Source organism: Erigeron canadensis, chromosome 4 (assembly GCF_010389155.1).
Source record: "Erigeron canadensis isolate Cc75 chromosome 4, C_canadensis_v1, whole genome shotgun sequence".
NCBI lineage: Eukaryota > Viridiplantae > Streptophyta > Magnoliopsida > Asterales > Asteraceae > Erigeron > Erigeron canadensis.
The window spans coordinates 36,215,021-36,241,002 of record NC_057764.1 but is presented as its reverse complement, the minus strand read 5'-3'; the positions used below and the strand labels follow the sequence as shown (position 1 = coordinate 36,241,002).

The 25,982-nt window shown below is 30.1% G+C and overlaps 3 protein-coding genes across 3 annotated transcripts; all 3 read right to left on the bottom strand.

Annotated features, from left to right (window-relative positions):
• Positions 1 to 1,157: 1,157 nt before the first annotated feature.
• LOC122595903 (protein-tyrosine-phosphatase IBR5) lies at positions 1,158 to 5,770 on the bottom strand. Its single transcript, XM_043768381.1, has 5 exons — positions 5,346 to 5,770; positions 3,845 to 3,944; positions 2,852 to 2,909; positions 2,324 to 2,430; positions 1,158 to 1,742 (listed from the first exon to the last, which is right to left on the bottom strand). The coding sequence occupies exons 1-5, from the start codon at positions 5,580 to 5,582 to the stop codon at positions 1,417 to 1,419; spliced, it is 828 nt and encodes a 275-aa protein (XP_043624316.1). The 5' UTR covers positions 5,583 to 5,770; the 3' UTR covers positions 1,158 to 1,416.
• A 15,122-nt stretch (positions 5,771 to 20,892) lies between these two features.
• LOC122597502 (1-aminocyclopropane-1-carboxylate oxidase homolog 1-like) lies at positions 20,893 to 21,542 on the bottom strand (the record flags this gene model as incomplete). Its single annotated transcript, XM_043770091.1, has 2 exons — positions 20,893 to 21,141; positions 21,246 to 21,542. Coding segments are annotated over 2 exons (546 nt in total), but the record flags the coding sequence as incomplete, so codon positions are not given.
• A 2,024-nt stretch (positions 21,543 to 23,566) lies between these two features.
• On the bottom strand, positions 23,567 to 25,221 carry LOC122597501 (1-aminocyclopropane-1-carboxylate oxidase homolog). Its single transcript, XM_043770090.1, has 3 exons — positions 24,722 to 25,221; positions 23,926 to 24,247; positions 23,567 to 23,815 (listed from the first exon to the last, which is right to left on the bottom strand). The coding sequence occupies exons 1-3, from the start codon at positions 25,219 to 25,221 to the stop codon at positions 23,567 to 23,569; spliced, it is 1,071 nt and encodes a 356-aa protein (XP_043626025.1).
• Positions 25,222 to 25,982: the final 761 nt, after the last annotated feature.

Here is a 25,982-nt window from a genome sequence, read left to right as displayed (position 1 = left end):
TGACTAAAAATAAATATAAATGAAGTATTAAGGGTTAAAAAATGTATATTATTGATGGAAAACAAAAAAGTATAAATTAATGAGACTTTTTCTACAAACTAATATAAATACTAATATAATAATCTATTTAGATTATGATTGTTAGAATTTATATTAAGATTAAGATAAGAAAATTAAGATTAAAATTATATATAAAATAAGATTTATATTTTTATCTAATACATAAATATAGTTAGTCGGCATGTTTATCCATAATAACTTTATCTTTATTTGATAATATCGATAACTCGACTATGAAACAATGTGCTAGGTTTTAATATATTAAATAAGATTTATATTTATCTAATACATAGATATTTAGTCGGCAAATCTTTCTATAATAACTTGTTAATTTTTCTTTACTTATCTAATTAAAGTCAAAAAAGTTAAAATCAAAATTTGAAGAAATTGAGATCTTTGATTAATAAGTTATTAGAGCAAATTTAAGTATAATAAAAGATATGTAAAGAATAACCATCGCTATTCTTTTTGATTTTCTTATAACGCAATAAACAACTACTTTTAAGTGTACAAATCTTGATACCCGAACCACAAGCTCAGCTATATTACATGTCACGTTATCATAATCAGAGTCGGTTTACAGGTCAAAGTTTACGAAACAAAGCTAGATTGACAAACAATCTTTACAGACACATGTAGTATGTGAGATGATAAAAGCTATGTTTGTTAAGTTAAAGACACATGTAGTATGTGAGATGATAAAAGCTATGTTTGTTAAGTTTATTTGTAAACCTAGAATTAATCGATTGAAACAACTAAAAATATCATGACATGACTTAATAATACCAAAGAAATAACCCAGCATTCCATTAATCGCATATCCCATACCACAGAATTCAACTTTTTTTTTTTTCGAATGGCACAGAATTCAACTAAATAATACTCGTATTAGTTAAGCTCATTCTACTCATCGCTACAGCTATCTAGGCTCTTGGACCGCGCTTGAATTGTACTGAAGTTAAACTCAAGCACATATTACGACAGCTCATCATATAATCAAGCTCGTGCTAAAAAAAATAACTTGGCTCGTTTGCAGTCATGCCTTACTAAACAGTAATATTGTGGCAAAGGAAAGAGTTAAAAACTGCAAATGCGAGTTGGGCAGAAATATAATAATGAAACTGAAGCATAAAAGGGTACCCCTAACAAAAATTAAAATCTCAAATGTAATGTGTTGGCCTTCTAAGGCTGTGAGGTCTAACAAGCCAAAAGCTTTCGTTTAGCATTTACATTCAAACCTTCAGGTGATACCATCTTGTGTCAACGTCAAACTCAACATATCATTCATGGCTTCTCATAAGATTTGCACAAATAACCGAAATCCAAGAAACCTAATAAGAACAAATTGCCAAGAACTTAAGACCCGTCCATCGATACATCACTGGCATTTGGATTCACAGCACTCGGTCCAGATGACACGAGATTTGACGGGGTGTTCTGTGTCTGACCAGCAGCTCCAAAAGTGAACTCATTAGGAGGTGGGATGTCTACACGAGTAAAAATGGAGGGGGTTGCACTGGTGTTGAAAGTCGGAAAAGCCGAAGGAACATTGGATGGGGTTGGGCTTGTAAACCCAAAGCTAAAGGGGGCTCCATCACCTAAAGTTGGTGGCGGAGCACCACCACCTGGCACCACTGCAGCTTGAATTTTCTGTGCATACTCTTGCAGTTGCTTCATAACATCTACAAAAAGGATTGAAGTCAGAAACCAACAAGATTTAGGGTGTGGCACTTTAAATCAAAAAAGCAGTTATTAGCGTTTGGATCAACTGATTATGATTATGATTATCTGTTCAATTAATTAGTTAAAAATAATCGGCTTCAGAAATATTATTCAATATATATTACTTTATATACACCTCTCATCATCTTCTCTCATCAACATTACGGTATTACCTACATTTCATCATATTGCTAAATAACGCTATAAGGGAAAAGAATGATAGTCGGGATTATATAGACAAAAAAATGTTTATCTAAATTATAAATAACTATCAGAAAATCCAAAACAATCAAACACTAATTATCTGCTTATTACTACTACAAGCAATATTAGCACATCCAAAACTATCTCTTACAACCTGTTTTACTACAATGATCGATTAATTATTTGTTCTTTTCAAGTTATAACAGAACCGGTTCCCAATATCACATAAAAACAGCCTCTTATATCACAAGAAATTAATTCAAAACATCAAACAGATGTAATAAGAAAACAATAAAGAATTATCGATGATTTATGTTTGATTGAGGTCAATATATACCTGGATTTACGTCAACAGGCGGTCGGCGTTCTTTTACCCACTGGTAACTCTGATCAAGAGTCCACCTTCTGCTCTTCATCAAATACGCCATCACAACAGCTGGTGACCTGTTAACATATATACAAAATTACTTTCATGTATTACAATAAAAGGATTCATCAGAACTCTCTCAAATGCAGTAACATCTAAAACCCTTTTCATCTAAAAGTAATTCATAAAACTTGTGCGATCAGCATTTCAAACCATTTTACTCTGCAATTTGTTTCTAAACAACTATAATATTTTTAACCGGGGAAAAAAGAGAATGTAACGCAAGTGTTCATCTGGGTTTTCCTGATATGCAGTGGACAAGAACCCAAGCTTGCAGATATGGTATTAAACTGTTTTCTCTAAAAATTCGTACTATTTTTGAAGTGATCAACATTGCAAAACCATTATACTCTGCAATTTCTTTGTAAACAGCCATAACATTTGTCGAAACCTTATTAATAAAATACCAAAACAATTCGGTTTGCAGCAAGCTTTCACCTGTTTTTTCCAGACATGCAGTGAACAAGGACTCGAGCATTCTCCTTTTCACATTGCTCTGCAAAGAAAGTTGAATACCATATTTACAATGTTCACATCAAGTAACATAATTCATTATATATCCAACATAAAGTGTAGATAAGAAACCATTCAACCATTTCTAGAAACATATTACAATACAAATTTGGCAATACCAAAAGGCCAAAGTTCAATATCATAGTTGTTATGACACTAAAGAAAATGGGAAAAGCAATGTGTGTATTACATCTATACCGTTATACTCTGTATAAAGTATAAGGGAACCAATATGAATGCACACGACACTCCTGGTACACCACCACAGTTGAATGCCAGAAAATACCAAAAGAACCAGAAACCACCGGGTACTATTCGCCACAGTTGCATTGCGGGGTGCTAACATTATACATACAAATTTGTGTGTATGTCCATATGTATCTTAAGATACAGAATAACTTGCAACATTATCACTGGCTATGTTATAAGGTTTGATTGATAGGATAACTAACATATATGTATACATATGCTTTGTAATAAAAGTTAAAACAAAAAGAAAACACAATAACATTAAGTTCATTATCCATTTAGAGATAAAAAAGTAAATCGATCACATTTACTAAGTTTCCATGGGGTTTCATGTAACTTATTTATTTCACATGTAAGAATCAATGTATCTAATGTAGCCTTAAAAATACGATGGAAGCCAACATATATACCCTCTTCTTTGTAACAAGAGACGGAACAACTTAAAGAGGCATTTTTTGTGCTTGCATTTTGTTACAATCTACAGATACCTGAAAACTAAGTATCCAGCTTTTCCCTCTATTTCATTTGATTAATTACTTCCTATATCTCAAAGGTTCTTATATATAATTATACTCTACATTCTTGTGTTTATGTAAATGATATTGAAGATATTACTGATAAAGCACAAACTAACAAGTATATCATCATGTAGCGTTGTAACTCACATACCTAGATACTCGACTGCATTATCGAATGCGATAGTTGGGCTATCGGTGAGACAATGATAAGTAAATGAGTTTTTGTAGAGATTCTGACATGCCGGTACGGTCTGCATATAGATTAAAAAAATCACCACATGATTATTTCAGATCTTTAAACATAGAACTGCAAATCAGCAATAAATGTTCTACCTCATAAATACAAAACAGTTCAAAGTAAATATACCAAAAGATGCAGTAATTCTGCCATACAGTAGAGGGCAAATAAACAGTAGTTGTACAATCAAACACTTTTTAACTACTTGGTGTTGGTTATTAAACATCATTAGATATTATATACAGCTTATATCAACATCAAGAAAAAACATCATTCGCTTACCATATTAAATTATAATCAACATCGCAATTGCAAAAGCAGTGCTATAAAGTTAACATATGCTTTGAATCATCTCGTAAACACATTAATTAGTAAAGACGGCCTTGAAAATAATCACATTACAAGTTTAATTAACTGACTTACACTCTAAGTGGTTGTCCTACATTTAATGTTCTTTTTGGCAATGAAGAAGATTCTATCATATGGTATTCAAAGAAATCCTATGACCACTCAATATATAAATACTTACACCTTACTAACAAACAATAAAAGGTAAAAAGATGCACCAAAGGCTACTTTATGAAGTTTCCATTAGTGTTATCTCTGTAATGACAATACTTAACAGGAGACCCATAAAAGTATCATAAACATATTAGCAAAACGAAAAATCTGTCGATCTAAACTTTAAGATTGTGCCGACATTTTCAAATCTTTGATAACCGACAACATTAAACATTTGACACACCACGTCCCGAAAAAAATAAATTATGAGTTTATACCTCAAACAGACTCAACAAACATGAACTTGGTGATTTGTACACAGCATTCTTTTATTTGTACCCAATACATTAATACTGTACTAATACTAATACTGTGGTGTAAACATCAAACAGTTCGGAATACAAATCACCTAAAAGTTTTATACTTTTATTCATGCCATAAATATTTACAACGATAAGTAACTATTCTAGCCGTAACATACCCTTAACATTCTCTTGTAACTATCAAATAGATACATCTTTTAAAAGCAATAACCAACTTTAAAAACACACATTAACAATTACAGTCAAGCATTATAAGTCAAGATATAAAACAGATAAAAAAAAAAACCACCACCGAGATGGCTTAGTGACCATTCTAAACTCCCTGGGTAAACACCGGATATCCGGGTTAGACTGCATATATCCGAGTCAAAGACTCGTTCTCCCTGAGTAACCTAAACTGAGAAAAACTCATCTTTTTACCCGTTTTATATAAAACATAAAAAAAAAAAAAAAAAAAAAAAAAAAAAAAACACCATATATAACAAAACAACTAATATCAAATTAAAATCTAAATAAGCAATTATTCAACTTATAACAAAACAATTAAAAAAAAGATTTGAGATTTTGAGATAAGAAGGAAGGTTACTCACATTAAGAACACGAGTAATACCAATAGTCTTAAGAAGTTCAGAACGAGAAGCGTTATCATAGCTACCAAGATACAAAAACTCCGGCAAGATTTCCGACGGAAAAGCACTGACCGTAATCAATGTTTTCTCAACTCCGACCGGCATCCGGTGACCACATATCCCACAAACTTCACCTTCTTCGTATTTATGATAGTGCCCACAAATCCCACATGGGTTTTCTCTTTCCCTCTTCCTCATTATTATTCTTGATTTTTTGATCGATCAAATAGATCAGAATTAATGAAAACCCAGATGGGTATTAGTCCGATTCAAGCAGATTTTAAGTGGGTATGCGACAAAACCGAATTTTTATATGTGTATCTATATAGATATATGGGAAGATATGTATAAAAATTTGATTTTGTAATGGGCTTATAGGATGGACTAAAAGGCAGAAGGGGGGGAGGGTGGAAATTGGAAAGATATGTCCTTTTTGGATGTTACGGCGATGTACTAATGAGATTTTATGAGGAGGTAATTGTTTAATAATTATTGTGGAATTTTGGGTTTTAATTTAGGGTTTCATAAAAATTAAAAGAGAAAATTTCATATATATCTAATTTTAATATCTTAATTATATATGGGATTTGCTGATTAGTGCTTTAGTGCACTAGTTAAAAAACATTTAATAATCAGGTTATTTCCTTATTAATCAAAAACTATATTTAATGAGTATATTTTTAAATGAATAATTAATACATATTTTCATATTTTAGGAATGTTGCACTTTATTAAATGCTACTTAAATGGTGCACTAGGGGCACTAGTTAGCAAATCTCAGTATATATTTATTCAATTAAAATTTATAATTATATCTCTATCTCTATCTCTATATAATTTTCTATTTCAAAACGATGATGTGGCATATCTCTGATATCGCCACATCATCTTTTACCTACGTGTCATTCTCACATTATTTGTCTCTTAGTGATTGACACGTAAGCTATCTTCGTACATACGTTTGACATCTTTTGTTTGTAAATTTCAATCTTCTAAACTATTAATTGCACTTACCACCCTATATAGGCTAAACATATGCATAAATTAAATTTATTTTCTTTCTTTAAATTTAAGTTTGAAAAAGGCTTTAATATTTTCACCCACAGTCATTTATCTAAATCTATATATCGTAATTATTATATCTGAGTATATGCTTGTCATATATCCAAACTTAGGTATAAAGTTTCTTTTATTTTAATTTTTAACACATAAAAAACATAAGGATCTAGTCATTTAATCATTATATAATAAATATTAAAATACTTCAAAACAAATTGTCTCACCTCAAATTAGTATGACAATGAGTTAAAAACAATTAATACGAAATAATGTTTACATCATAATAAAAACATAGAAATTTTAAAAAACTCGATACACGCCACCAAATTTTTAACTTGTTTATCATAGTTTGCTGCCATTATCACATGATCGATAGTATAGTGCAAACTATACTATATATGATCAGAAATATAAAAGTGACGTTTTATTAATGTTATCATGAAAATATATTATAAAATACAAAAATAGTCAATACATTAAAATATACCGTATTACCCCATGTATGCTTTTAAAAATATTTGGACACGTAACTTTGAAAATGTTAAACGTTATTTAACAAGTTATCAAAGTAGAAAGTTAATTATGAAATATTTACTCACATATGATTATATATGTTATAAGTTTTATTTATAATTTAAAAGTTATTTGGTATTTCTTAAGCCATTTATTAATCAATACGTTAAAATATACCCTATTACCCCACTCATTTGACATAATTTCAATCTCTATTGTTTAGTTTACTTTAAGGTGAAAAGGAAAGGAGATGAAAGAGTAAATATATAAGATGCATTTTAAAGTTTTTTTTAAGTGCGGACTGTGAAAAGGTAAAGAGTGAAAATGATTAGAAGGGGACGTTTAGTTCTTTTATATCTCAAAAGTTTTCCCCTCATTTTTGAGGTGATTAGGAATGAAAATTTCTTTTCCCTCTCTTAACCTTTCTACCCTTAACATAACTAAACAATACAGTGAGACATCCTATATGCCTTCGATTTTAAAAAAACAACAAATTTTGTAGTCTACAGGAACCAAATCGTCACTACTTTGAGAGATATAGTAAGACCTAGGTACAAATGATCTACCGCTGATTTTATTTCCTTCTTATTATTTGAATTTTATATTATTCAAAACCTTTTTTAATAGTTTACCTTATGTTCTCAAGTTTACTTTATAAAAGAAGAAAAAAGATTACAATTGAAAGTTTCTTCCTTCCAAATCACCCCGGATATGGGGAGAAGTTTTTTTTAAGCAAAATTAACTAGATTATCCTTTCAAATTCTTTCATTTTATTTTTTTTCCATCATTAAAATAAACTCAATAACACAAGTTATTTTATAATCCTCTATAATCTTTTCTTTTTCATCCTTAATAAAACTCAAGAACTTAGTGTAAAGTTCGATTAACTTTTTCAAATTTGTCAAAAGATTTGAAAATTCTAATTTGTAGTATGATTATTATAAAAAAGTTATGTATTAAAAATAGAAATATTGTTTTTTGCCAAATTTGAAAACAAAGTAATCAAATGTTTTTCAATTGACAATTAAAATAATTAAAAATAAGTAGAAATCACAATAAAATGCTAGAAATCTAACCATTATACGCTCATAAAGTCATAAAAGTTGCTACAATCGGATTCTTTCTCCCGATTTAGAGAGTTGATTGTTGTTAGGCGGAATTTTTTCGCATTGGGTATTAGTACCTTAATAATTATGATTGGTAACAAATTTTTCTAATGTGTATGACATTGCCATTTATATCACTTTATATCACCAATTTTAAGTTTGTCATTATTTCATTTATTATAAATAATACAATAGTAGCTAATAAAAAAAATTAAAAATGTTTATATCAACAAAAATTTAGTGAATGATTATTCTTAAACAACTGCATAAGGTAAATTCATTGTCATTAGAAAAAAAAAATATACAATATAATAAAAGGGAATAATTTTTTCTTTGGTTTTGTGAACAACTTGGTCGGCGAAAAAAGAAACAAAACTTTTGTATATAAGAAAAACAATTTAGCTTTTAACAAGATACTCGTACAAAACTTTTGTTTTTTATTTGATTCGAACAAAAAAAGGGCAAGTTCGGAGTATGTTTAATCCTTATGATTTTTACAATTTTTTATTTGTAATAATTAATGTTTGATAACTTCCGCTTTGTTGACATTTTTACTTGAACTTATATGAACATCTATTTTATAAAATATAATCATTCACCTAAATTTTTACGGTTGCTCAAACCATATATTACTTACGAGGAATCAATGAAAAATAAGATATAAACGTGCAACACACGGGTTTAACCTAGTATATATATATATATATATATATATCCAACTTTAATTTAATTTAAATCTAAACTAAAATTGAATATATATATGTAATTATTAATTTTAATTGGGTAAATATGTAATTAAGGTGTTAAAATGGGGTGTATATGAAATTCTCCCAACTTAAAATTGCGATTTTATTTTTATAAATAATACTAGTATCCGTGTAATGCAACGACGATGATGAAAGGATGACAGGTAGCAAGTGGAAGTGACGATGACAATATGATTATTAATGGATGTGTTTTCATTAACATTTAGCAAATCCATTATGTCATAATGTAATATACATTTATATAGTGTGTATAAATTGTTGTACTTTTAAGTAGTGAAAATAAAAATCCTGTTGTTAGACTAGCTGACCCTAATAAGAATAATGTTTATATTGTCTTTAATGATTAAATTACATCATCAATCTTTTATTAATTAAAAATATTTTCACCAATATTTTTTATATCTTTTACCTATACCACTCGACGTTATCACATTACGTAATTATCGTGCTAGTCAAATGTTTATATTTTGTCAAGTTAATTTATTTTTTTTGTTTGAATGAAGTAATATGAGATATTTGGATAAGTTTGTATAAGATAGTTAGAACATAAGGTATGGACGGGACGATCTAAGCCGATCATATGTGTCATGTAACGTTATACTAATGGTAGTATATATACCTAGCATGTTTACACTACTATTACCGTTGCTATCATAGTATTATTATTGTTCATCTTAATAAAACTCAAATCCTTATTTTAATTATGTTTATGTGACTTAAGAAAACAATAACTGGCACCAAAAAACTCTCACCTTGAACGACATAAACATATTGATGACCGCCGATAGCCCACCACAAACACTGGTTTGATGACTTAGTGGCTTATTTAAGCGTATATAAACAGTTGTTTAGTGTATAAGCAATTAGCTAGTGATTGCGCTGCTACTATGGAGGTTGGTTAAAGATGATTGTACGTAGCGACGTAGCGTTCAGAATAGTCTTGAAATGAATGAATTAAAAAGAATAAAGAAGTAAAGAAATGAGATGACTCTTTCTTGAACTATACTATAAACAGACATTTCCTTCCACACCAATCACGACTTTTTCTTCATTTTTTTCATATACCGTTATGATATCCTTAATGTTAGGTTTTGAAAAAGACTTTTTATGTCATTTCCATGTCTATATTAGTAAAAACGAAATTCAATCTACAACAGGCTATTAATCTACTCCGTACTAGCTTATAATAAACTATTCAAGTTGATTGAGACCTTGTAAGTCATATGCTACATTACTATGTTTAATGGTTTTCCCTTGAATTTGATGGGAACTTGCTAGCATCAACCTTTCTCTTAATACCTAGCATGTTTGAAAAACTAGATTTCTTGATAGTACGCAGGCCATCTTGATTTGATTAACCATAAATTCCATAATAATAGTCGAGAAAATTGGCTTCCTTCCTTGAGTGTCAAGTCCAACCAAAAATCATACTTAGACTTCCAAAAGAAGATATGACAGGCATTTGACGTCCCCTCATAATTAGGAATAACAATCACAATTAATTCGAGAACTATCTACTTTACTTGGTTTATGGATAATTGGATATAGATGAATATTTATTAACTAAATGAATCTTAAAAAAAAAGAAACTGCTCAGTGTCGCTTTCTGCGGGTTTTGAGCCTCAATACCTCGACGGTGTATGGGAGAGGTTAAGTTGTAGGCAAACTTTATCTCTACCTAAGTAGAGAGGCTGCTTCCATGTTCTACCTAAATGGTAGAAAAGGCTCTTCGATAAGTAATCTTATATTTTAAAAATATTGATTTTATTTAATATGCTATATAAAGCAAAGGGATTAGTTTTCTGGAATGTAAGAAACTTTGAACGAATGTCTATAGCATGAAATAACTAAAGTTGTGTATATTGTATGTAAACAACTCGAAATAATGTTTATTGTATGTAAGAATTTCGTTTCAACTAATTAAAATCTGACAAGTGACACCTTTATATGGTTGCCACGTATGTTTTCTTACATACAATAAACATTTTTTCAAGTTGTTTACATATAATACACAAAACTTTAGTTTTTTTCTACTATAGACATTCGGTCAAAAATAGTTAATTCTAGAAAACTTATCCCTAAAGCAAATGGTAAATGGTAGATTAATTGGTATTAAAACAGAACACTAAAAGTGTGTGGAAGAGTAGATGGTATGCATGTTGATAGGTTTGTGATTATTAGTTCGGGTGTTCTCTATCTTATTTTATCTTAAATTTATGTTAGTATCAATTTTAATTTTAATATTTATCTTAATCTATAATATAACTAAAAGAGTAGGTTGGGTACACTTAGACCCCTAATTCCTTTCCTTTAGCCTAATACTTTCTCCTTATTAATCTTTCTATTTTTTAATATTTATTTAATAAAAAATGACCGACCTTTAATAAAAAAAAAATCTTATAAGCCAACACATGTTAACCATCATCTACGACTCCGTGTTGTGAACAACTCGAAGAAAATCAAAACGTTCGAGATGGTTTTTGTTGATGAATTGTTATGTATTTTTCAAATTACATACTTTACACTTTTTGTTTCTCTTTTTATTTAACTAAAGTTGGAAAAAAAGGTAAACTGTAATCAATATTTATATGGAGTTAATTTTTATATGTTTCTTCTTTAACTTTCGTATTAATTAAGTCGTGATATTGGTCATACATTTTTTGTTTCTCTTTTAATATAACTAAAGTTGAAAAAAAAATGGTAAACTGTAATTAATATTTACATTAAGTTAATTTTTATATGTTTCTTCTTTAGCTTTCGTATTCATTAAGTTGTTATATCGGTCATACACTTTTTCGTTTCACAATTATTATGAGATTTATATATCATGAGACTACTCGTCCAATAAACGGGTCTGAGCACTAGTTTTTTATATAAAGTAAAAGACAATTGTTCTAATTATATTTTATCGAACAACCAAAAATATGGATTTTATCAAATTAAAATTTGTTTTGGTCATAATTTGTAATTAGTAATAAAAAGTATGGATTTATACATAAATGATTGTATTTATTTTTATAGAAAAATTCTTATTAATTTATAATTTTTTTGCTTTTTTTTTTATCATTGATTAATATTTTCTAGTTTTTCATAAAAGAAAAAGTCTTATTAGATACTTAATTAATATAGAATTATTATACAATGTAGCTTTCAACTTGATCATTTTTTTAAAAAACCTTTTCATCATTTAATTAAATAAATTTTTTTTGACATTTTATTAACAATTTTTTTTTTTCATAAAACATTAAAACTATATGCTAACTTACATTTTCAATAAATTATAAAAACATATGTATGTTTAACATGAGATCAGGGACGGAGCCATGAAAATTTTTGCGAGGGGGCAAAATTAAAAGTTATTTGTCATATTTATAACAGTCGTATCCGAAAATGGAATAAAAACAAAACAAAACAAAAAAAAGAGCCCTAGCTTGAAAATAGAAAATAGACCCTCAAAAGAATTTGTTATCTACACCAGGTCTAACACGCATATTTAAAATTACTAGTTTTTCTTAACAAATAATGACCATACGTATCAAACAAGATTTTATTAAATGAAAACGTATTCAATCATATAATACAAGAAACCCAAAAAATATACTTTTTTAGATATACTGTAATCAACTTGTATATATATATATATTCTCTATATTATGATAATTATAATTAATTGTTTGTGATAAATATATATAATAAATTAAAAGAAAATATATTTTCTATAAACAATTCCACTATAATATACTACACATTTACATATCCAAACAACGAAAGTTTTTCTCTAAACTATACTTCATTCTTTTTATTAAAAATCAAAACAACTTAGATTTTTTTAATCTCTTAATGAAAAAATCTATCTTAAAATTAATGTTTGATGACCAATGACATCCAAATAATAAGTTTATGACAAGTTGACAACGAAGGTAACATTTATATTTATTTCCTACTTTTACAAGGAAAATACAAATATACCATTTAAATTTTGAAAAATTACATTGTACTAAAATTGGAGTGGGGGCAACTGACCCCGCTGCCCCCAAGCTGGAGCCGTCTCTGCATGAGATAAATCTAATATGTTACTCGTATTAAACATGTGGGTAAATTATATTATTTAAAAAATAAAGAATTACCCTATCCATAAAAATTTACACCATGTCGACTGTTAATATGAGGGGCATACTACAGGAGTTATGAAGACACCAACCTGCAATAACATATAGCGACTGTATACTCTATTTTTATGGGTAGCGTCTAAGATTATTGAAGACAGACATATATATATATATATATGGGAAAGGGAATATGAGGTTGTTAGGCACTTAAGTTGGGTGAAAAACTCCTCACATACCTTTTTTTAAAAGGTAAAAATCATGGGGGCATGTATTTATTTAAAATATTAAAATATTAGTATGTGAGGGGTTTTTCACCCAAGTTGGGTGTATAACAGCCTCATACTCACTTTTCCCTATATATATATATATATATATATGGTAAGTTATTTTGAGAACTTTTTTTTTGCGAGAACCTATGAGAACTTTTCAAATCAAACCCAACAGATGATTGTTCTTTACATGAAAATTGTTTTTTGAATAACTTATGTCTAATTTTGAAGTTTATAATTGTATAGGAGCATGGATTATTATCCGTTATACAATTATGTGAAGATTTGAATTATTGATCACATGTGCACGAAAATTGATATGATCACATGTATACAAGTTGATCACATGTAGTCATAGCAATATTCGTGCACATGTGATCAAGAATCCAAATCTCCACATAATTGTATAAAGGATGATAATCCATGCCTCCACACAATTATAAACTTCAAAATTACACATAAGTTGTTCGGAAAACAATTAAAAAACAATTTTCATGTAAAGAATAATCATCGGTTAGGCTTGATTTGAAAAGTTCTCAAAGGTTCTCGCAAAAAAAAGGATTCTTAAAATAACTTTTCAATATCAATATATATATAACCCTTGTAGTATGCCCCTCATATTAACAGTCGATATGACATGGTGAGAAAAAAAATGGTGGATTACATGTAATCAACTTACATACATGTGATCATAGCAATATTCGTGCACATGTGATCAAGAATTCAAATCTCTACATAATTGTATAACAGATTATAATTCATGCTCCACACAATCATAAACTTCAAAATTACACATAAGTTATTCAGAAAACAATCAAAAAACAATTTTCATGTAAAGAACAATCATCGATTGGACTTCATTTGAAAAGTTTTTAAAGGTTCTCGTAAAAAAAGTTCTCAAAATAACTTTACCATATATATATATATTTGTAGGCACTTCGAACAAAATTGTAAAAAGACATTGGTGGAATGCGTGGACTGGTGTATCTGATGTGACACAACTTGGAAATAATTGTGAGTTTGTGACATCTATTTCTCATAAATTTATTCAATTTTCATAGTTACCATTTTATTGAAGTCTTTAGTTTAATACTTAATAGATAGATTATATTGATGTTTATATTGGAGAATGTTCTTGCACATATACTAAATAAGACACCATTTAGAGCAAGTGTTTAATTTTTAATTGAGACCAAGTTGCAAATATCATATACAAACAAGCAAATTGGCCTATTTTAGAAGTATGTGCCATGATGGACTTAGACCATGGCACGAAAGCAAAGTGTCAAATTGACCCTTGAATGGATGTGCATATAACACTAGCCTTGGATGTAGATGTGGATCTTTGGATGAGGTTAGATAGGATATACTTTCACTTTATTCACAATTGTCATCTGTATATCCGTTTATTTGACTACTTTTTTTCCTCTCTTTTTCTTTTCCATTTATCAGCTTTTTCTTTGAGCATGTAAGGTATAATAATCATTGTATGTGTTATTATAGCATACGTATGGATCGTGGGGTTCTATTTCTTTACCGGAATGACACTTATGGTTATGAATAATAACATCAAATGGTTGTAATAATTATGGTGAAGATTACAAATAATTTTTTCAAACTATTGTGTCATCTATCTAAACCTTTTCTTCTAACGGGCTAAATTTTATTAAAATTGTTTTTCATAGGACGTCAAAAGTTCCAAAGTTACCATAAGAAATTAAGTCACAATGACCTTAAGAGCCAAAAGAGTATAAATTAAACAAACATCATTGATCCACTACACATATCATGTTGGTCTATATAATTTGTTTGTAAATTTAGTATTTTAAAATAATTATATATAATCATTATTATTTAAAAATCAATCGAAAATCATATATGCATTTATCATAAAATCGTAATTGCAGTTTTGTATAATCATCATCTGACCTCTCAAATCGTATTAGCATCTCCCATTACAGTTCCTAAAAATTAATATTTTTAAAAGAATGATTAATCCACCTGATTCATTAACTTAAAAATCCTCCTAATTTATTGAATGGTGACATGTAAAAATTCAAGGGGGTTGGGAATTAGATTAAGTGGAATCCAGTTGTCACATTTATAAGGTTTTATGAGGATTTTTTGATTATTTTTTAAAAGGATTTATTATTTTCATATTTTTATTTGAAGTTGTATATTTTTTCTATTTTAACTTTTCAGTCATCATTTTTTGGAGCATTTTCATTTTGTACATCACATAAATTTTCATTAAAAAAAAAGAAAAAACATTTTTTGAAATTTCATTTCTATAAGCCTCCACTTTTCTATATATATATATATAGTAAAAAGATAAAATGAGAACTAATAAAATGTCGAGAATTGTGAGAACCTTTTAAATTAAGGGTAATTTCGTACTTAAATAATTATATAAAAAATAAATACTAACTAAATTAAATGAATCCTTAAATATCTCCATAAATAATGTTTGACCTATTTTTTCTCATTGATTACAAATTTGATCAGCCATTTTTTCTATGTTTATGTTGTATTTTTCAAATTGTTTACTTGGTAATAAAAATGTACTAGTTTCAATGGTAATAAAAATAATGTGCTTTTATTTTGTACTACTCGTATATAAAATGTTAAAAATGAAATTGACACTTTGACACTTTATATTTCCATAATAATAATTTTAATAGTTCAAGTAAATCGTATAATAAAATCTTATTTTTATAAAGTTTATATGCAAACATCATTATACACATATAAGATTTAAATATAATCACGTTTATAATTTATTAAAATTGTGTAATTATATTACATCCACATATTAAGCCTTATTTATAAATTTTTTTTTTCATGTGAACATCATCATATACATATGTTTACATATGATCATCATCACAAACACGTGTAAATTAAAGTTGTTTACATGTGAACATCATAACACACGTGTGTAAATAAAAGTTGTTTACATGTGAACATCATAACACACGTGTGTAAATAAAAGTTGTTTACATGTGAACATCATGTGTTAATAAAAGGTGTTTACATGTGAACGCAATTCATATATGATTGGTTTTTTAAAATACTTGTAAATTTTGTAAGAAAAAAATATATATATCTATACATTTGTGTACAAGTATATCAACCAAAAAATTTATAACTTTTAAAAAGTATTTATTTCCGTAATTTATATGCTTACATGTTAAATATGACAACACATTCTAATCCTGTATTATTATTTTAATTATTATTAAAAATATTATTTAATTAATAAAGTTAAATATTAAAATATAATAGAAAATTTTTTATTTAAAGAAACTATATATTAGTATATTCTTTACCGTATTATTTAATAACATTATTGATAAGACTCTTAATCTAAATAATATTATTAAATAACTTTGAAATCAAAAAAAAAAAAAAACGAGTAACTAATTGGGCCATTAATGTGGTTGCCGAAATTGTTGGAGCTTGTTATGGAACTGACGGGTTTTTTTAATTATTTTATAATTCCATCTTTACCCTTATATACATTTTACAATCATTTATTTATACTTTTAAATGCATATTATTAATAGCCATTGATTATTTCATCCAATGGTTTAAAATAATTCTCGTAGTTCTCGACAAATATTTAGTTCTCGTAATAACCTAACTCTCTCTCTCTCTCTATATATATATACATATATATAGGGGTTGGGTATTGTAAAACATGTATTAAAGTAAAACAAATAAGACAAGATCTTGACTCTTAGATCATGGTTAATTTGATGCACAAAGATTCACGAAGCAATTGATGTACGATGATTTTCACGATGTACAGTGATTTTAATTCATTAAAGGAAAACCTATTGTTTTATTTGTTTTACTTTAATATTTGTTTTATTTTACTTACAACATATATATATATATAGTCTATAATACCTTATGAAAGAAACTGGATTCCTTCCCCTTAGCTTAATTAAAAACTTGATAAGACCAAAATGCCCTTAAATAATTTTCCTTGCTAAGCACTCTCTCACATGATATACCAACTATGCCCTTCAACAATTTTCATCCATAGCATTTTACACATTTTATTATTTCACACATCGTGAAAAAAGTAAAATCCTATCACATGCAACATAGATCACCACCACCACCAATTCGAACTCCGCACCACCAATCACCATCATGCCTTTCATCACCAAAGTTTTACCTTATTACACAAATCCGACACCACCATACCATCGTCAATACCGTAGTCGTATCGCACGGGCATCTATCTATACTCTATAAAACAAACTATCTCCCTTTTAAGTAATTAAGATTTTGAAATTATCATATTATCCATCTCCTTTATTTACTAATTTAAGTATCTTCACTATTTAATCTATAATACTGTTAATGAAAAAATTACAACATAGATCTTCGTACCTTAAAGAACCATATTAATCTCTTTTACAACAATTAATTTATGTACATTCACTACCACGCCACCACCACCATCACCGCCGCACATCGCCGCCACCACTGCTGTCGTCGCCATACCTTTATCGCTACCACTATTATCGTCGCATCGTATGAGCATCCGTCTAGTTATTAGTAATAGATTCTATTTCTTTTTACAATATTATATGAATTATAAGTATTTAAAAGTATGAGTTCGGAGCAGCCTCCTCTTCAAACCTATTGGTCCATTCACATCTTTTAGCATGATAGGTTAGCAATTGTCTTTGTTTATAGGTCCTACAATGTTGGCACCATTCTCTTTATAATGAAAAAAAAAAAACCTCGAGTAAGTTGTAAAAAAGAAAACACCATAGTCAAATGCAGTAGTACTAGTATATTATATGTCATGATAATTGACATGATTGAAACTTTCCTAATATAATCCTATATGATTACTCATCCTTTTCCATGAGACCACAATTTTGAGATGACAAGCCTTTTCGATCAATCATCAGGTGCTCCATATTTTTGTCAAGGAACAAGTGCTATAAAAACATTACATGATCATAAATTAGGTGAATGATTAATCCTCCTTATTCTATTAGCATAAAAATTCTTTTAATTTATTGGATGGTGACATGTGAAAATTCAAGTGGAGAGATTTGGAAATAGATTAAGAAGAATCCAATTGTCATATTCATAAGGTTTTTGGAGGATTTTAGGCTAATTTTTAGGAGAATCAATCGTTTTTCCAAAAATTAAGACAAAACACATGTAACTTTTGTTAACGGGGAAAGTTGCCATGCTGTTAACAGCATCTAACTGACTGCTGTTGTCCTCACATCAGGGGGGGATGATTATTTGTTTATCACATGGGAAAATCAGGGGAATGTTTGTGAAAGCAGCAGCACTACTACTAACAGGAGAATATATTTTCCCTTTGTTAATATATCGCAAGGATATCAGTGACAGTGAAAGTTCTAAAAGTTGTAACTAGCATGTAATTACATTATTATTAGATAAAAAGGGATAGGTATATGATCAAAAATATATATGTGTATGTAGTGCTTAAATTAATATACATGTTATCCCTTTTGAAATTAGAGTACATATTTTGAATCATGTATCCACCTTTTTCATTGGGATGTCTCAAAATAACTATCCATTTTTTAAATTCATTGATCAAAATCTATTAAGTGTTAAATATCAAATGATATTCGTGATAGTGTGACAATCACATTTTTGTTTTTTCATATACTACGTGATTTTTGTGTGGTAAGACCATTTGTAACCGTTCATCTCATCACTTACACTTTTTTCTGCCACCTTACCATTACTTTCTCATTTCTTTCACCTTCTACTTTTCCTTTAACCATTCACTTATCATTTGGTCCTCACTTTTATTTAATTAAAAACCTCACAATGTACCCAATCAATATAGAACAAAATAACACAAATAATATAAATAAATTAAAATGGACCCACATCTTACCTTTCACCTAGGCTAAACTGTTCACCTATTTTCTCTTCACCTTTTCCTATCACCTATAAGGCTTAACAATTCACCTATTCATTATCTCCTTTCACCTATACTTTTCACCTTCTTTTTAAGAATGGTCTAAGAAATAACTTTGGGAAGGAAGAGTATGTTAAAAATGAAACCCATATTGCAAGCTTTCGACCCGTAACATGTCACATATTTCAAATTATGTTGAAAAAGACAACAAATACGTATTGTCGGTTAAAAAAAAATACCTTGATTGGATAAAATGTTTACGACAAGTACTGGTCAAATAATAATTAACCAACGAAATATCTTTTTTTTTTCCTCTGTGTTTATAAGAATAAGAAAGAAACTCCTTCGCTCTGTCATATACTATCATTCGATGTCCATACGTTTTTATCTTGTCATTCATGATTTTTGTCTTTAGCATTCAAATCGGCCCATTTACAGTTTTACATTACTCTTTCTTTCTCTCTGTAAAAGATAAATATAAAAAATAAAAAATGATTTATATGAAAGGAGAAGTACGGGTATGCATTCTTTATCTACTTTTTAAGTTTTGCACTATTACAGTACAATTTACTACCTTAAAAAAAATAATTGGTTTATGAGAAGCAAAAACTGGTTTATGATATGAGGATCGACCCCTACACTTAACTATTTATTTATTTAACAATGTGAGTCCTTGTCGTCTTGTATTTGTATTTGTACTTTACTTTTCTTTTGGTCAAAGATGGGGTTGAAAAAAAATTGATAATACTAATAATGAAATGGGTTTGTATGTGGTAAAGATGTGGCGAGAGTTCAAGCATTATCCATCTTATTTTAGCAAAAAACAAAGGTGAGTGATACCCAACCCAAATAACAAACAATATATAAATAAAATGTGAAGATTAGTGTTTTTTTTCCCTAACAACTACTTCGCATATAATAAATATATTAATAGATGATATCTACATCAAAATAATTGAGTGTATGCATCAAAAATTCAAAATACCACCCTATTAACTCATAAGGTACAACATATCTAACACATTACAATATTATTTTTCGGATTTTATTAAACGAAGATGGATTATATAGTGTACACTAATCACAAAGTTCAGAAGATTGAACTTTTGAAATAAAAATGTATAACTTTATTATACACGACTTTGCTTTAAATCTCTCTTAATTAGTTTGCACCACAATAAATATTTGCAAATAAAATATAAACTTTGAAGAAAACAAATTCTTATGGATTAAAAAATAAAGGGCCACACTTTTGGCAAAGCCCACTAGTCCATTACCACAAAGCCTATTTTAGATCATAACTTGCCCAAGGCTCGAAGATTTTGAAGTTTAATCATCATCATACATTCATACACTTGAGTCGGCTTAAAGTTTTTTTCAAGGAGAGAACGTATAGGTTATGTATGAGGTCACGAGGAAGGAAAATTAGGGCCATTGACATGGGATCTCTATCCAATTCAGTGACGACTCCAAATATTGTTGCTATTTACAAACATGAAATTACGTTCTTCATTCCCATTTTAAAAATATATAAATGCTAGATTACAATGATTAACTCTTTTGCCAGCATATTTTTTGTGCAAGACTTATGATATACCTCACTAGCTATTTGTATCTTGAATGGATTGGATTTCTAATGTTCTTATATTTCTATGTCTTAAGTCAGTTAAATGAAGCCGATGTTTGATACAAAGACAACTTAAAACATCGTCACATAATACACAACACAAATTAGATATAAATTTACCACCTAGATCCTGAAATGCAACATAGAAGATTTATCAAACACCTTGGAATGTGAGTCTTGAACGTATTCCTTCATTGTGGTGGCTCGATACTTGGCTGGATTTTCATTTGATAGCAGCTCCTTAATGGGTTCAAAGATCTTGCCAGTGCTTACTGTTCCTGTTGTAAAGAAACAAGCCACTGATACCCGTGGACCTACACCGCTCGACACCACCCTGTGTTCCGCGCTAATGAACCTGTCGTTTGATATCAACTGCAATTCGTTCACCAATTCAAACAAACATCAAACACATATGTTCAAATGATACAAATTGTACAAAACTTCATAAAGTAGCAATATATGTCATGTTTTCTTACTTGCAAAAGATCTCCAATATTGACCACAAGAGCTCTAGGAACAAATGGAACATTAACCCAGTGATTCTGATGAAGGAATTGGAGGCCGCCGATATGGTCTTTTAAGAGTACAGTTAGAAAGTCATTGTCAGCATGCTTCCGGGCCCCAATTGTTAGCTCAGGTTGTGGAGATGCTGGATAGTAATGGCATATTGTGGCGAGTCCATCCGCACATCCAATATCTTTGAGGTAACTTGAAGTAAACCCAAGAGCCTCTGAAAGACTGAAATCAACTCGAATGAGAACACCCCAATTTGGTCACTTGTTAATTTCGAGTACCCAATCAAGATATCCCTGGAATAAAATCATCAAACAAAAAGCTTTGATCAACTAGCTAGAAATAATCTCGAAAACTTTTCATAAGAGCATATCATTTCAAAAGATGTAGATCATATTCACAAGGGCTATTTGTCTAAAATAACAGTTCAATTATTCCAATTGTAGGACGTACTAGTTTTTGAGCCTATTGATGACATTAAAAGGTGGTTCTGATCACACTTTTGGACTATGATTCTTATGTAGTCATACTTGTTAATAAATATGAGTTTGTACTAATTCTTTCTTCTTCTTCTTAATAGTGTTGTGATTGATGCAATTTCTAGATGAGGAAATATAAATAGAACAATTTGCACAAAATAAAGACACAAGGATTTTACGTGGAAAACTCCAAAATCGGAGAAAAACCACGGGCGGAAGCGGAGCAGTAGAATTTTACTAGCAAATATGGCGTAACGAGGTTATAGTGTTAGTGTATCACTCAAAATCTAGACTTGCTAGATTTAAACACTACCCTCACAAGCGCACTGGTATAGAAGTTTACAAGACAATTCTATACTATACAAACTCTTGCACTAGCCATTACAAGAATATAATTCTTTCTAGCTAGTTTCTGTTGATTGGAATTTTCAGTATGTTAAATGAAGCTTAACTTCATTTCCTTTTATAGACTAAAAGGTAGGCTACCGATATGATGCATGTGTGCAAGTTGATTTTTGCTTCCAAAATCCCATGTATAACATGTTGTGAACATGAAATCATGGCTGGGATCTCATGGTTAATCACTTGGAAGAAACCCCATGTCATGGATGCTTCTTCGATCAATTTCCTTAATAATCTCTTTTCGTTGAACTGGATCCGAGTTGCCACATGGTCCTTGAGCAGCCTTGCTTGGTCAATAATCAGTCAGAATGATCGATCATCTTATAATTTAAACGTGGCTGGTACAATGTGTTGTGGTATGGGTTTATGGCAAAGTGGAAGGATATCAAGACTTGTTTCTCTAGATCATATGATTCTTACGCACACTTCGTATGCTTTTTTCATGATCGCAACGGCATAAAACGTGCGTATAGATTCATTAATTCTCTTCCTCAGAAGATTTGCTCTTTTTGATCAATACATCAAACACATATTTGGGAGTGACCCGCCGGCTAGACTTTATTACTTCAAAGTCTATGCTTTAGATGTATTCGCGCGGAGACGATAATGTACATGGAAATATTCATAGTTATGGTAACAAGCTAGGCTAAACAAGTGGCCCTGATGAGGAATTTCACTAAATATATATAAAGGTGGCGATGGTGAATTAGTAGCCCAAAAATTGGACCGTGAAATGGTTAGTTTGGGTGTCAATGCTTCTCGACCATTGATTGATGGCAAGAAAAGTGGAATAAGCTAGGCTACCTTTATATTGGTGGAGGAGATGTTGGCCACGGTGGACACAGAAGCCGGTGTAAGATTTGCTAGCTTGTAAAAGTGATATATGTTTTTCTATACATATTCATTTTGACGCGCTGTTTGATAATTTTCATCTCAAACGATTGTTTCTTCTTTGAATGTGATATGTAGATTCTTTTTTCCTCGTAAGTTATAGTTTAAGAAACATGTAATTAATTATTTTTTACATCATTTATTTAACGAATAAGTGTCTGAAACTATATTCAAATTATAACCCGAAGTAATTTTTAATTCGCTTCTCTATTTATGTGTATTGAAGTTAATTCGAGTTTCTGTCTATTGAGCATAATTCGCCTGGTAGCAGGTAAAGTGACACCACTAGTGCTAACGTGTAAGTTGAGTAAGCCTGAATGGTTTAGGTACATACTAGACAAATGTCCGCACGTTGGCGAAGGGTGGTGGTGGTGGCGGTGGCGCAGTAACAGTGTGGGTATTAATGTAAAAGGGAGTTGCATAGTTAATATAAAAGGTTGGGTAATGTATGTTACAAATAATTTCGTCACATAATACGCAATACAAATTACATATAAATTTACCACGTACACCTAGATCCTGAAATGCAACATAGAAGATTTATCAAAGACCTTAGAATGTGAGTGTTGAACGTATTCCTTCATTGTGGTGGCGCGATACTTGGCTGGATTTTCATCTGATAGCAGCTCCTTAATGGGTTCAAAGATCTTGCCAGTGGTTACGGTTCCTGTTGTGAAGAAACAAGCCACCGATACCCGTGGACCAATATTGCTCGACACCACTCTGTGTTCTGCGCTAATGAACTTGTCGTTTGATATCAACTGCAATTCGTTCACCAATTCAAGTAAACATCAAATATATGTTCAAATGATACAAATTGTACAAAACTTCATAAAGTAGCAATATATAAGTGTATGTCATGTTTTCTTACTTGCAAAAGGTCTCCAATATTGACCACAAGAGCTCCAGGTACAAATGGAACATTAACCCAGTGATTCTGGTGAAGGAATTGGAGGCCGCCGATATGGTCTTGTAAAAGTACAGTTAGAAAGTCATTGTCAGCATGCTTTCGGGCCCCTATTGTTAGTTCTGGTTGTGGAGATGCTGGATAGTAATGGCATATTGTGGCGAGTCCATCCGCACAGCCAATATCTTTAAGGTAACTTGAAGTAAGCCCAAGAGCCTCTGAAATCAACTCGAATAAAGAACACCCCAATTTGGTCACTTGTTTCGAGTACTCAATCAAGATATCCCTGAAATAAAATCATCAAACAAAAAGCTTTGATCAACTAGCTAGCTAGAAATAATCTTGAAAACTTTTCATAAGAGCATATCACTTCAAAAGATGTAGATCATATTCACAAGGGCTATTTGTCTAAAATTACAGTTCAATTATTCCAATTGTAGGATGTACTACTTTTTGGGCCTATTGACATTATAAGTTGGTTCTGATTACACTTTTGGACTATGATTAGTATTACGTGGTCATATTTGTTACGAGTAATAAATATAAGTTTGTACTATTTACTTTTATTTTTGTTAACCATGTCTTTCAATGTGCCCGATTGCGATATAAACTCTAACTACAGTAATATTTGGTTATCAACCTGCCCAAAGGGTAAATCAGAGTCAACTCGTAACTGCCCAATTGGGACAGTTGACAGAATTAGTTGTTGAATTAGACAAATAATGCGAGAACGGTACATTAAACTAGCATTTTAACATACCTGCAAGGTGGAGGCAATTCTATTGGATTTGGAGGATCAGGAGCCATCCTGCAATGAAACGAATCCCTCCAACGAACAGGCAGAGTGCTAGAAAGATCAACATTACTATTATAAAAGATCTTCTTTGTACTATCCGTAACATACCATTCTTTCTTAACTTCATGATCCTGATTAAAGAATCTAAGTGCCCCATCTCTCATTTCTCTTAAAACACTAACTGGGATCTCATGGTTAATCACTTGGAAGAAACCCCATCTCATGGATGCTTCTTCAATTTCGTTAATAATCTCTTTTCGTTGAACTGGATCCGAGTTGAATCCATGCAAGTTTATTACGGGTAAGTCATAATAACCATCTTTGGCTACTGCAAACTCATCAGGAGGTTGAATGAAAATTTGAGGTACTTGGGTGATTTTGGTGTCGACTAGGCCTTTGACGCCTCCTTTTGTTTCGTCGAAAGCCTTGAGCTGGCTTTGTCGATCAAAAGTACTATCCTTCATTGATGGTAAGACCAACTTTGATAGTGGTGTGCAATGGTGAAGGTGGGTTGGAGAGAATAGGAGACAACTAGATTCAACCAAAATCCCAGTGAAATAAGCAACCGATTAGGCGATTATAAAAGATAGAAAAATACAGCTATTTGTTTGGTTTACTAAAATATACTAAGTTCTTTATATTATCTTTCACAAGCTTAGGTTAATTAATTGTATGCATTCAAGTTGAGATTTAATACTGTAATAGTTTGCTTATTTTTTAGTTTTAATCAATCGCCAGCTTTTTGGAACGTTGTCCGTTATGGTTTTGTAACAGAGGGAGTAACATCTTACACATATAATTAAAATTCTAGATTGATACTTTGATTATTAAGGTGTATTTAAATTAAGAATTCCTTAGTTGAATATAAAAAAGGAAAATTATGTAAATCTAGAACCAAGACTTTTCAAATGATAAGGTCTGACTGAAATATTTTTAGTTACACTAGTTAACAAAATACTCAATTAATAGATCCTCTAAAGTTAAGGTAACTTTATAGGTAAAGTTAGGAGAATCTTGACCATTGGATTAAAATCAATGGTTACGATTTAAAGATGACTTTTTAATCTTAACTATTGATTTTAATCCAATGGTTGAAATCTCTCAACTTTACCTAAAAAGTTTATTTGAACTTTAGAGGATCTTAATCCTTTCATGGATACATTGGTGGGGATATCTTTGACCTTAAGTGTTTTTTTGGCAGCCACGCGAGATTGCTTTGTTACTA

Bases quoted from the DNA above. Each gene is read 5' to 3' on its own strand.
- LOC122595903 (XM_043768381.1), bottom strand. From the start codon at position 5,582: ATGAGGAAGAGGGAAAGAGAAAACCCATGTGGGATTTGTGGGCACTAT. The intron at 3,945-5,345 runs GTGAGTAACCTT...ATCTATATGCAG, and splicing joins GTATTACTCGTGTTCTTAAT to ACCGTACCGGCATGTCAGAA. The intron at 2,910-3,844 runs GTATGTGAGTTA...CTTTCTTTGCAG, and splicing joins TAATGCAGTCGAGTATCTAG to AGCAATGTGAAAAGGAGAAT.
- LOC122597501 (XM_043770090.1), bottom strand. From the start codon at position 25,221: ATGAAGGATAGTACTTTTGATCGACAAAGCCAGCTCAAGGCTTTCGAC. The intron at 24,248-24,721 runs GTATGTTAAAAT...ATTTTATTTCAG, and splicing joins GAATTGCCTCCACCTTGCAG to GGATATCTTGATTGAGTACT. The intron at 23,816-23,925 runs GTAAGAAAACAT...AACGAATTGCAG, and splicing joins ATATTGGAGACCTTTTGCAA to TTGATATCAAACGACAAGTT.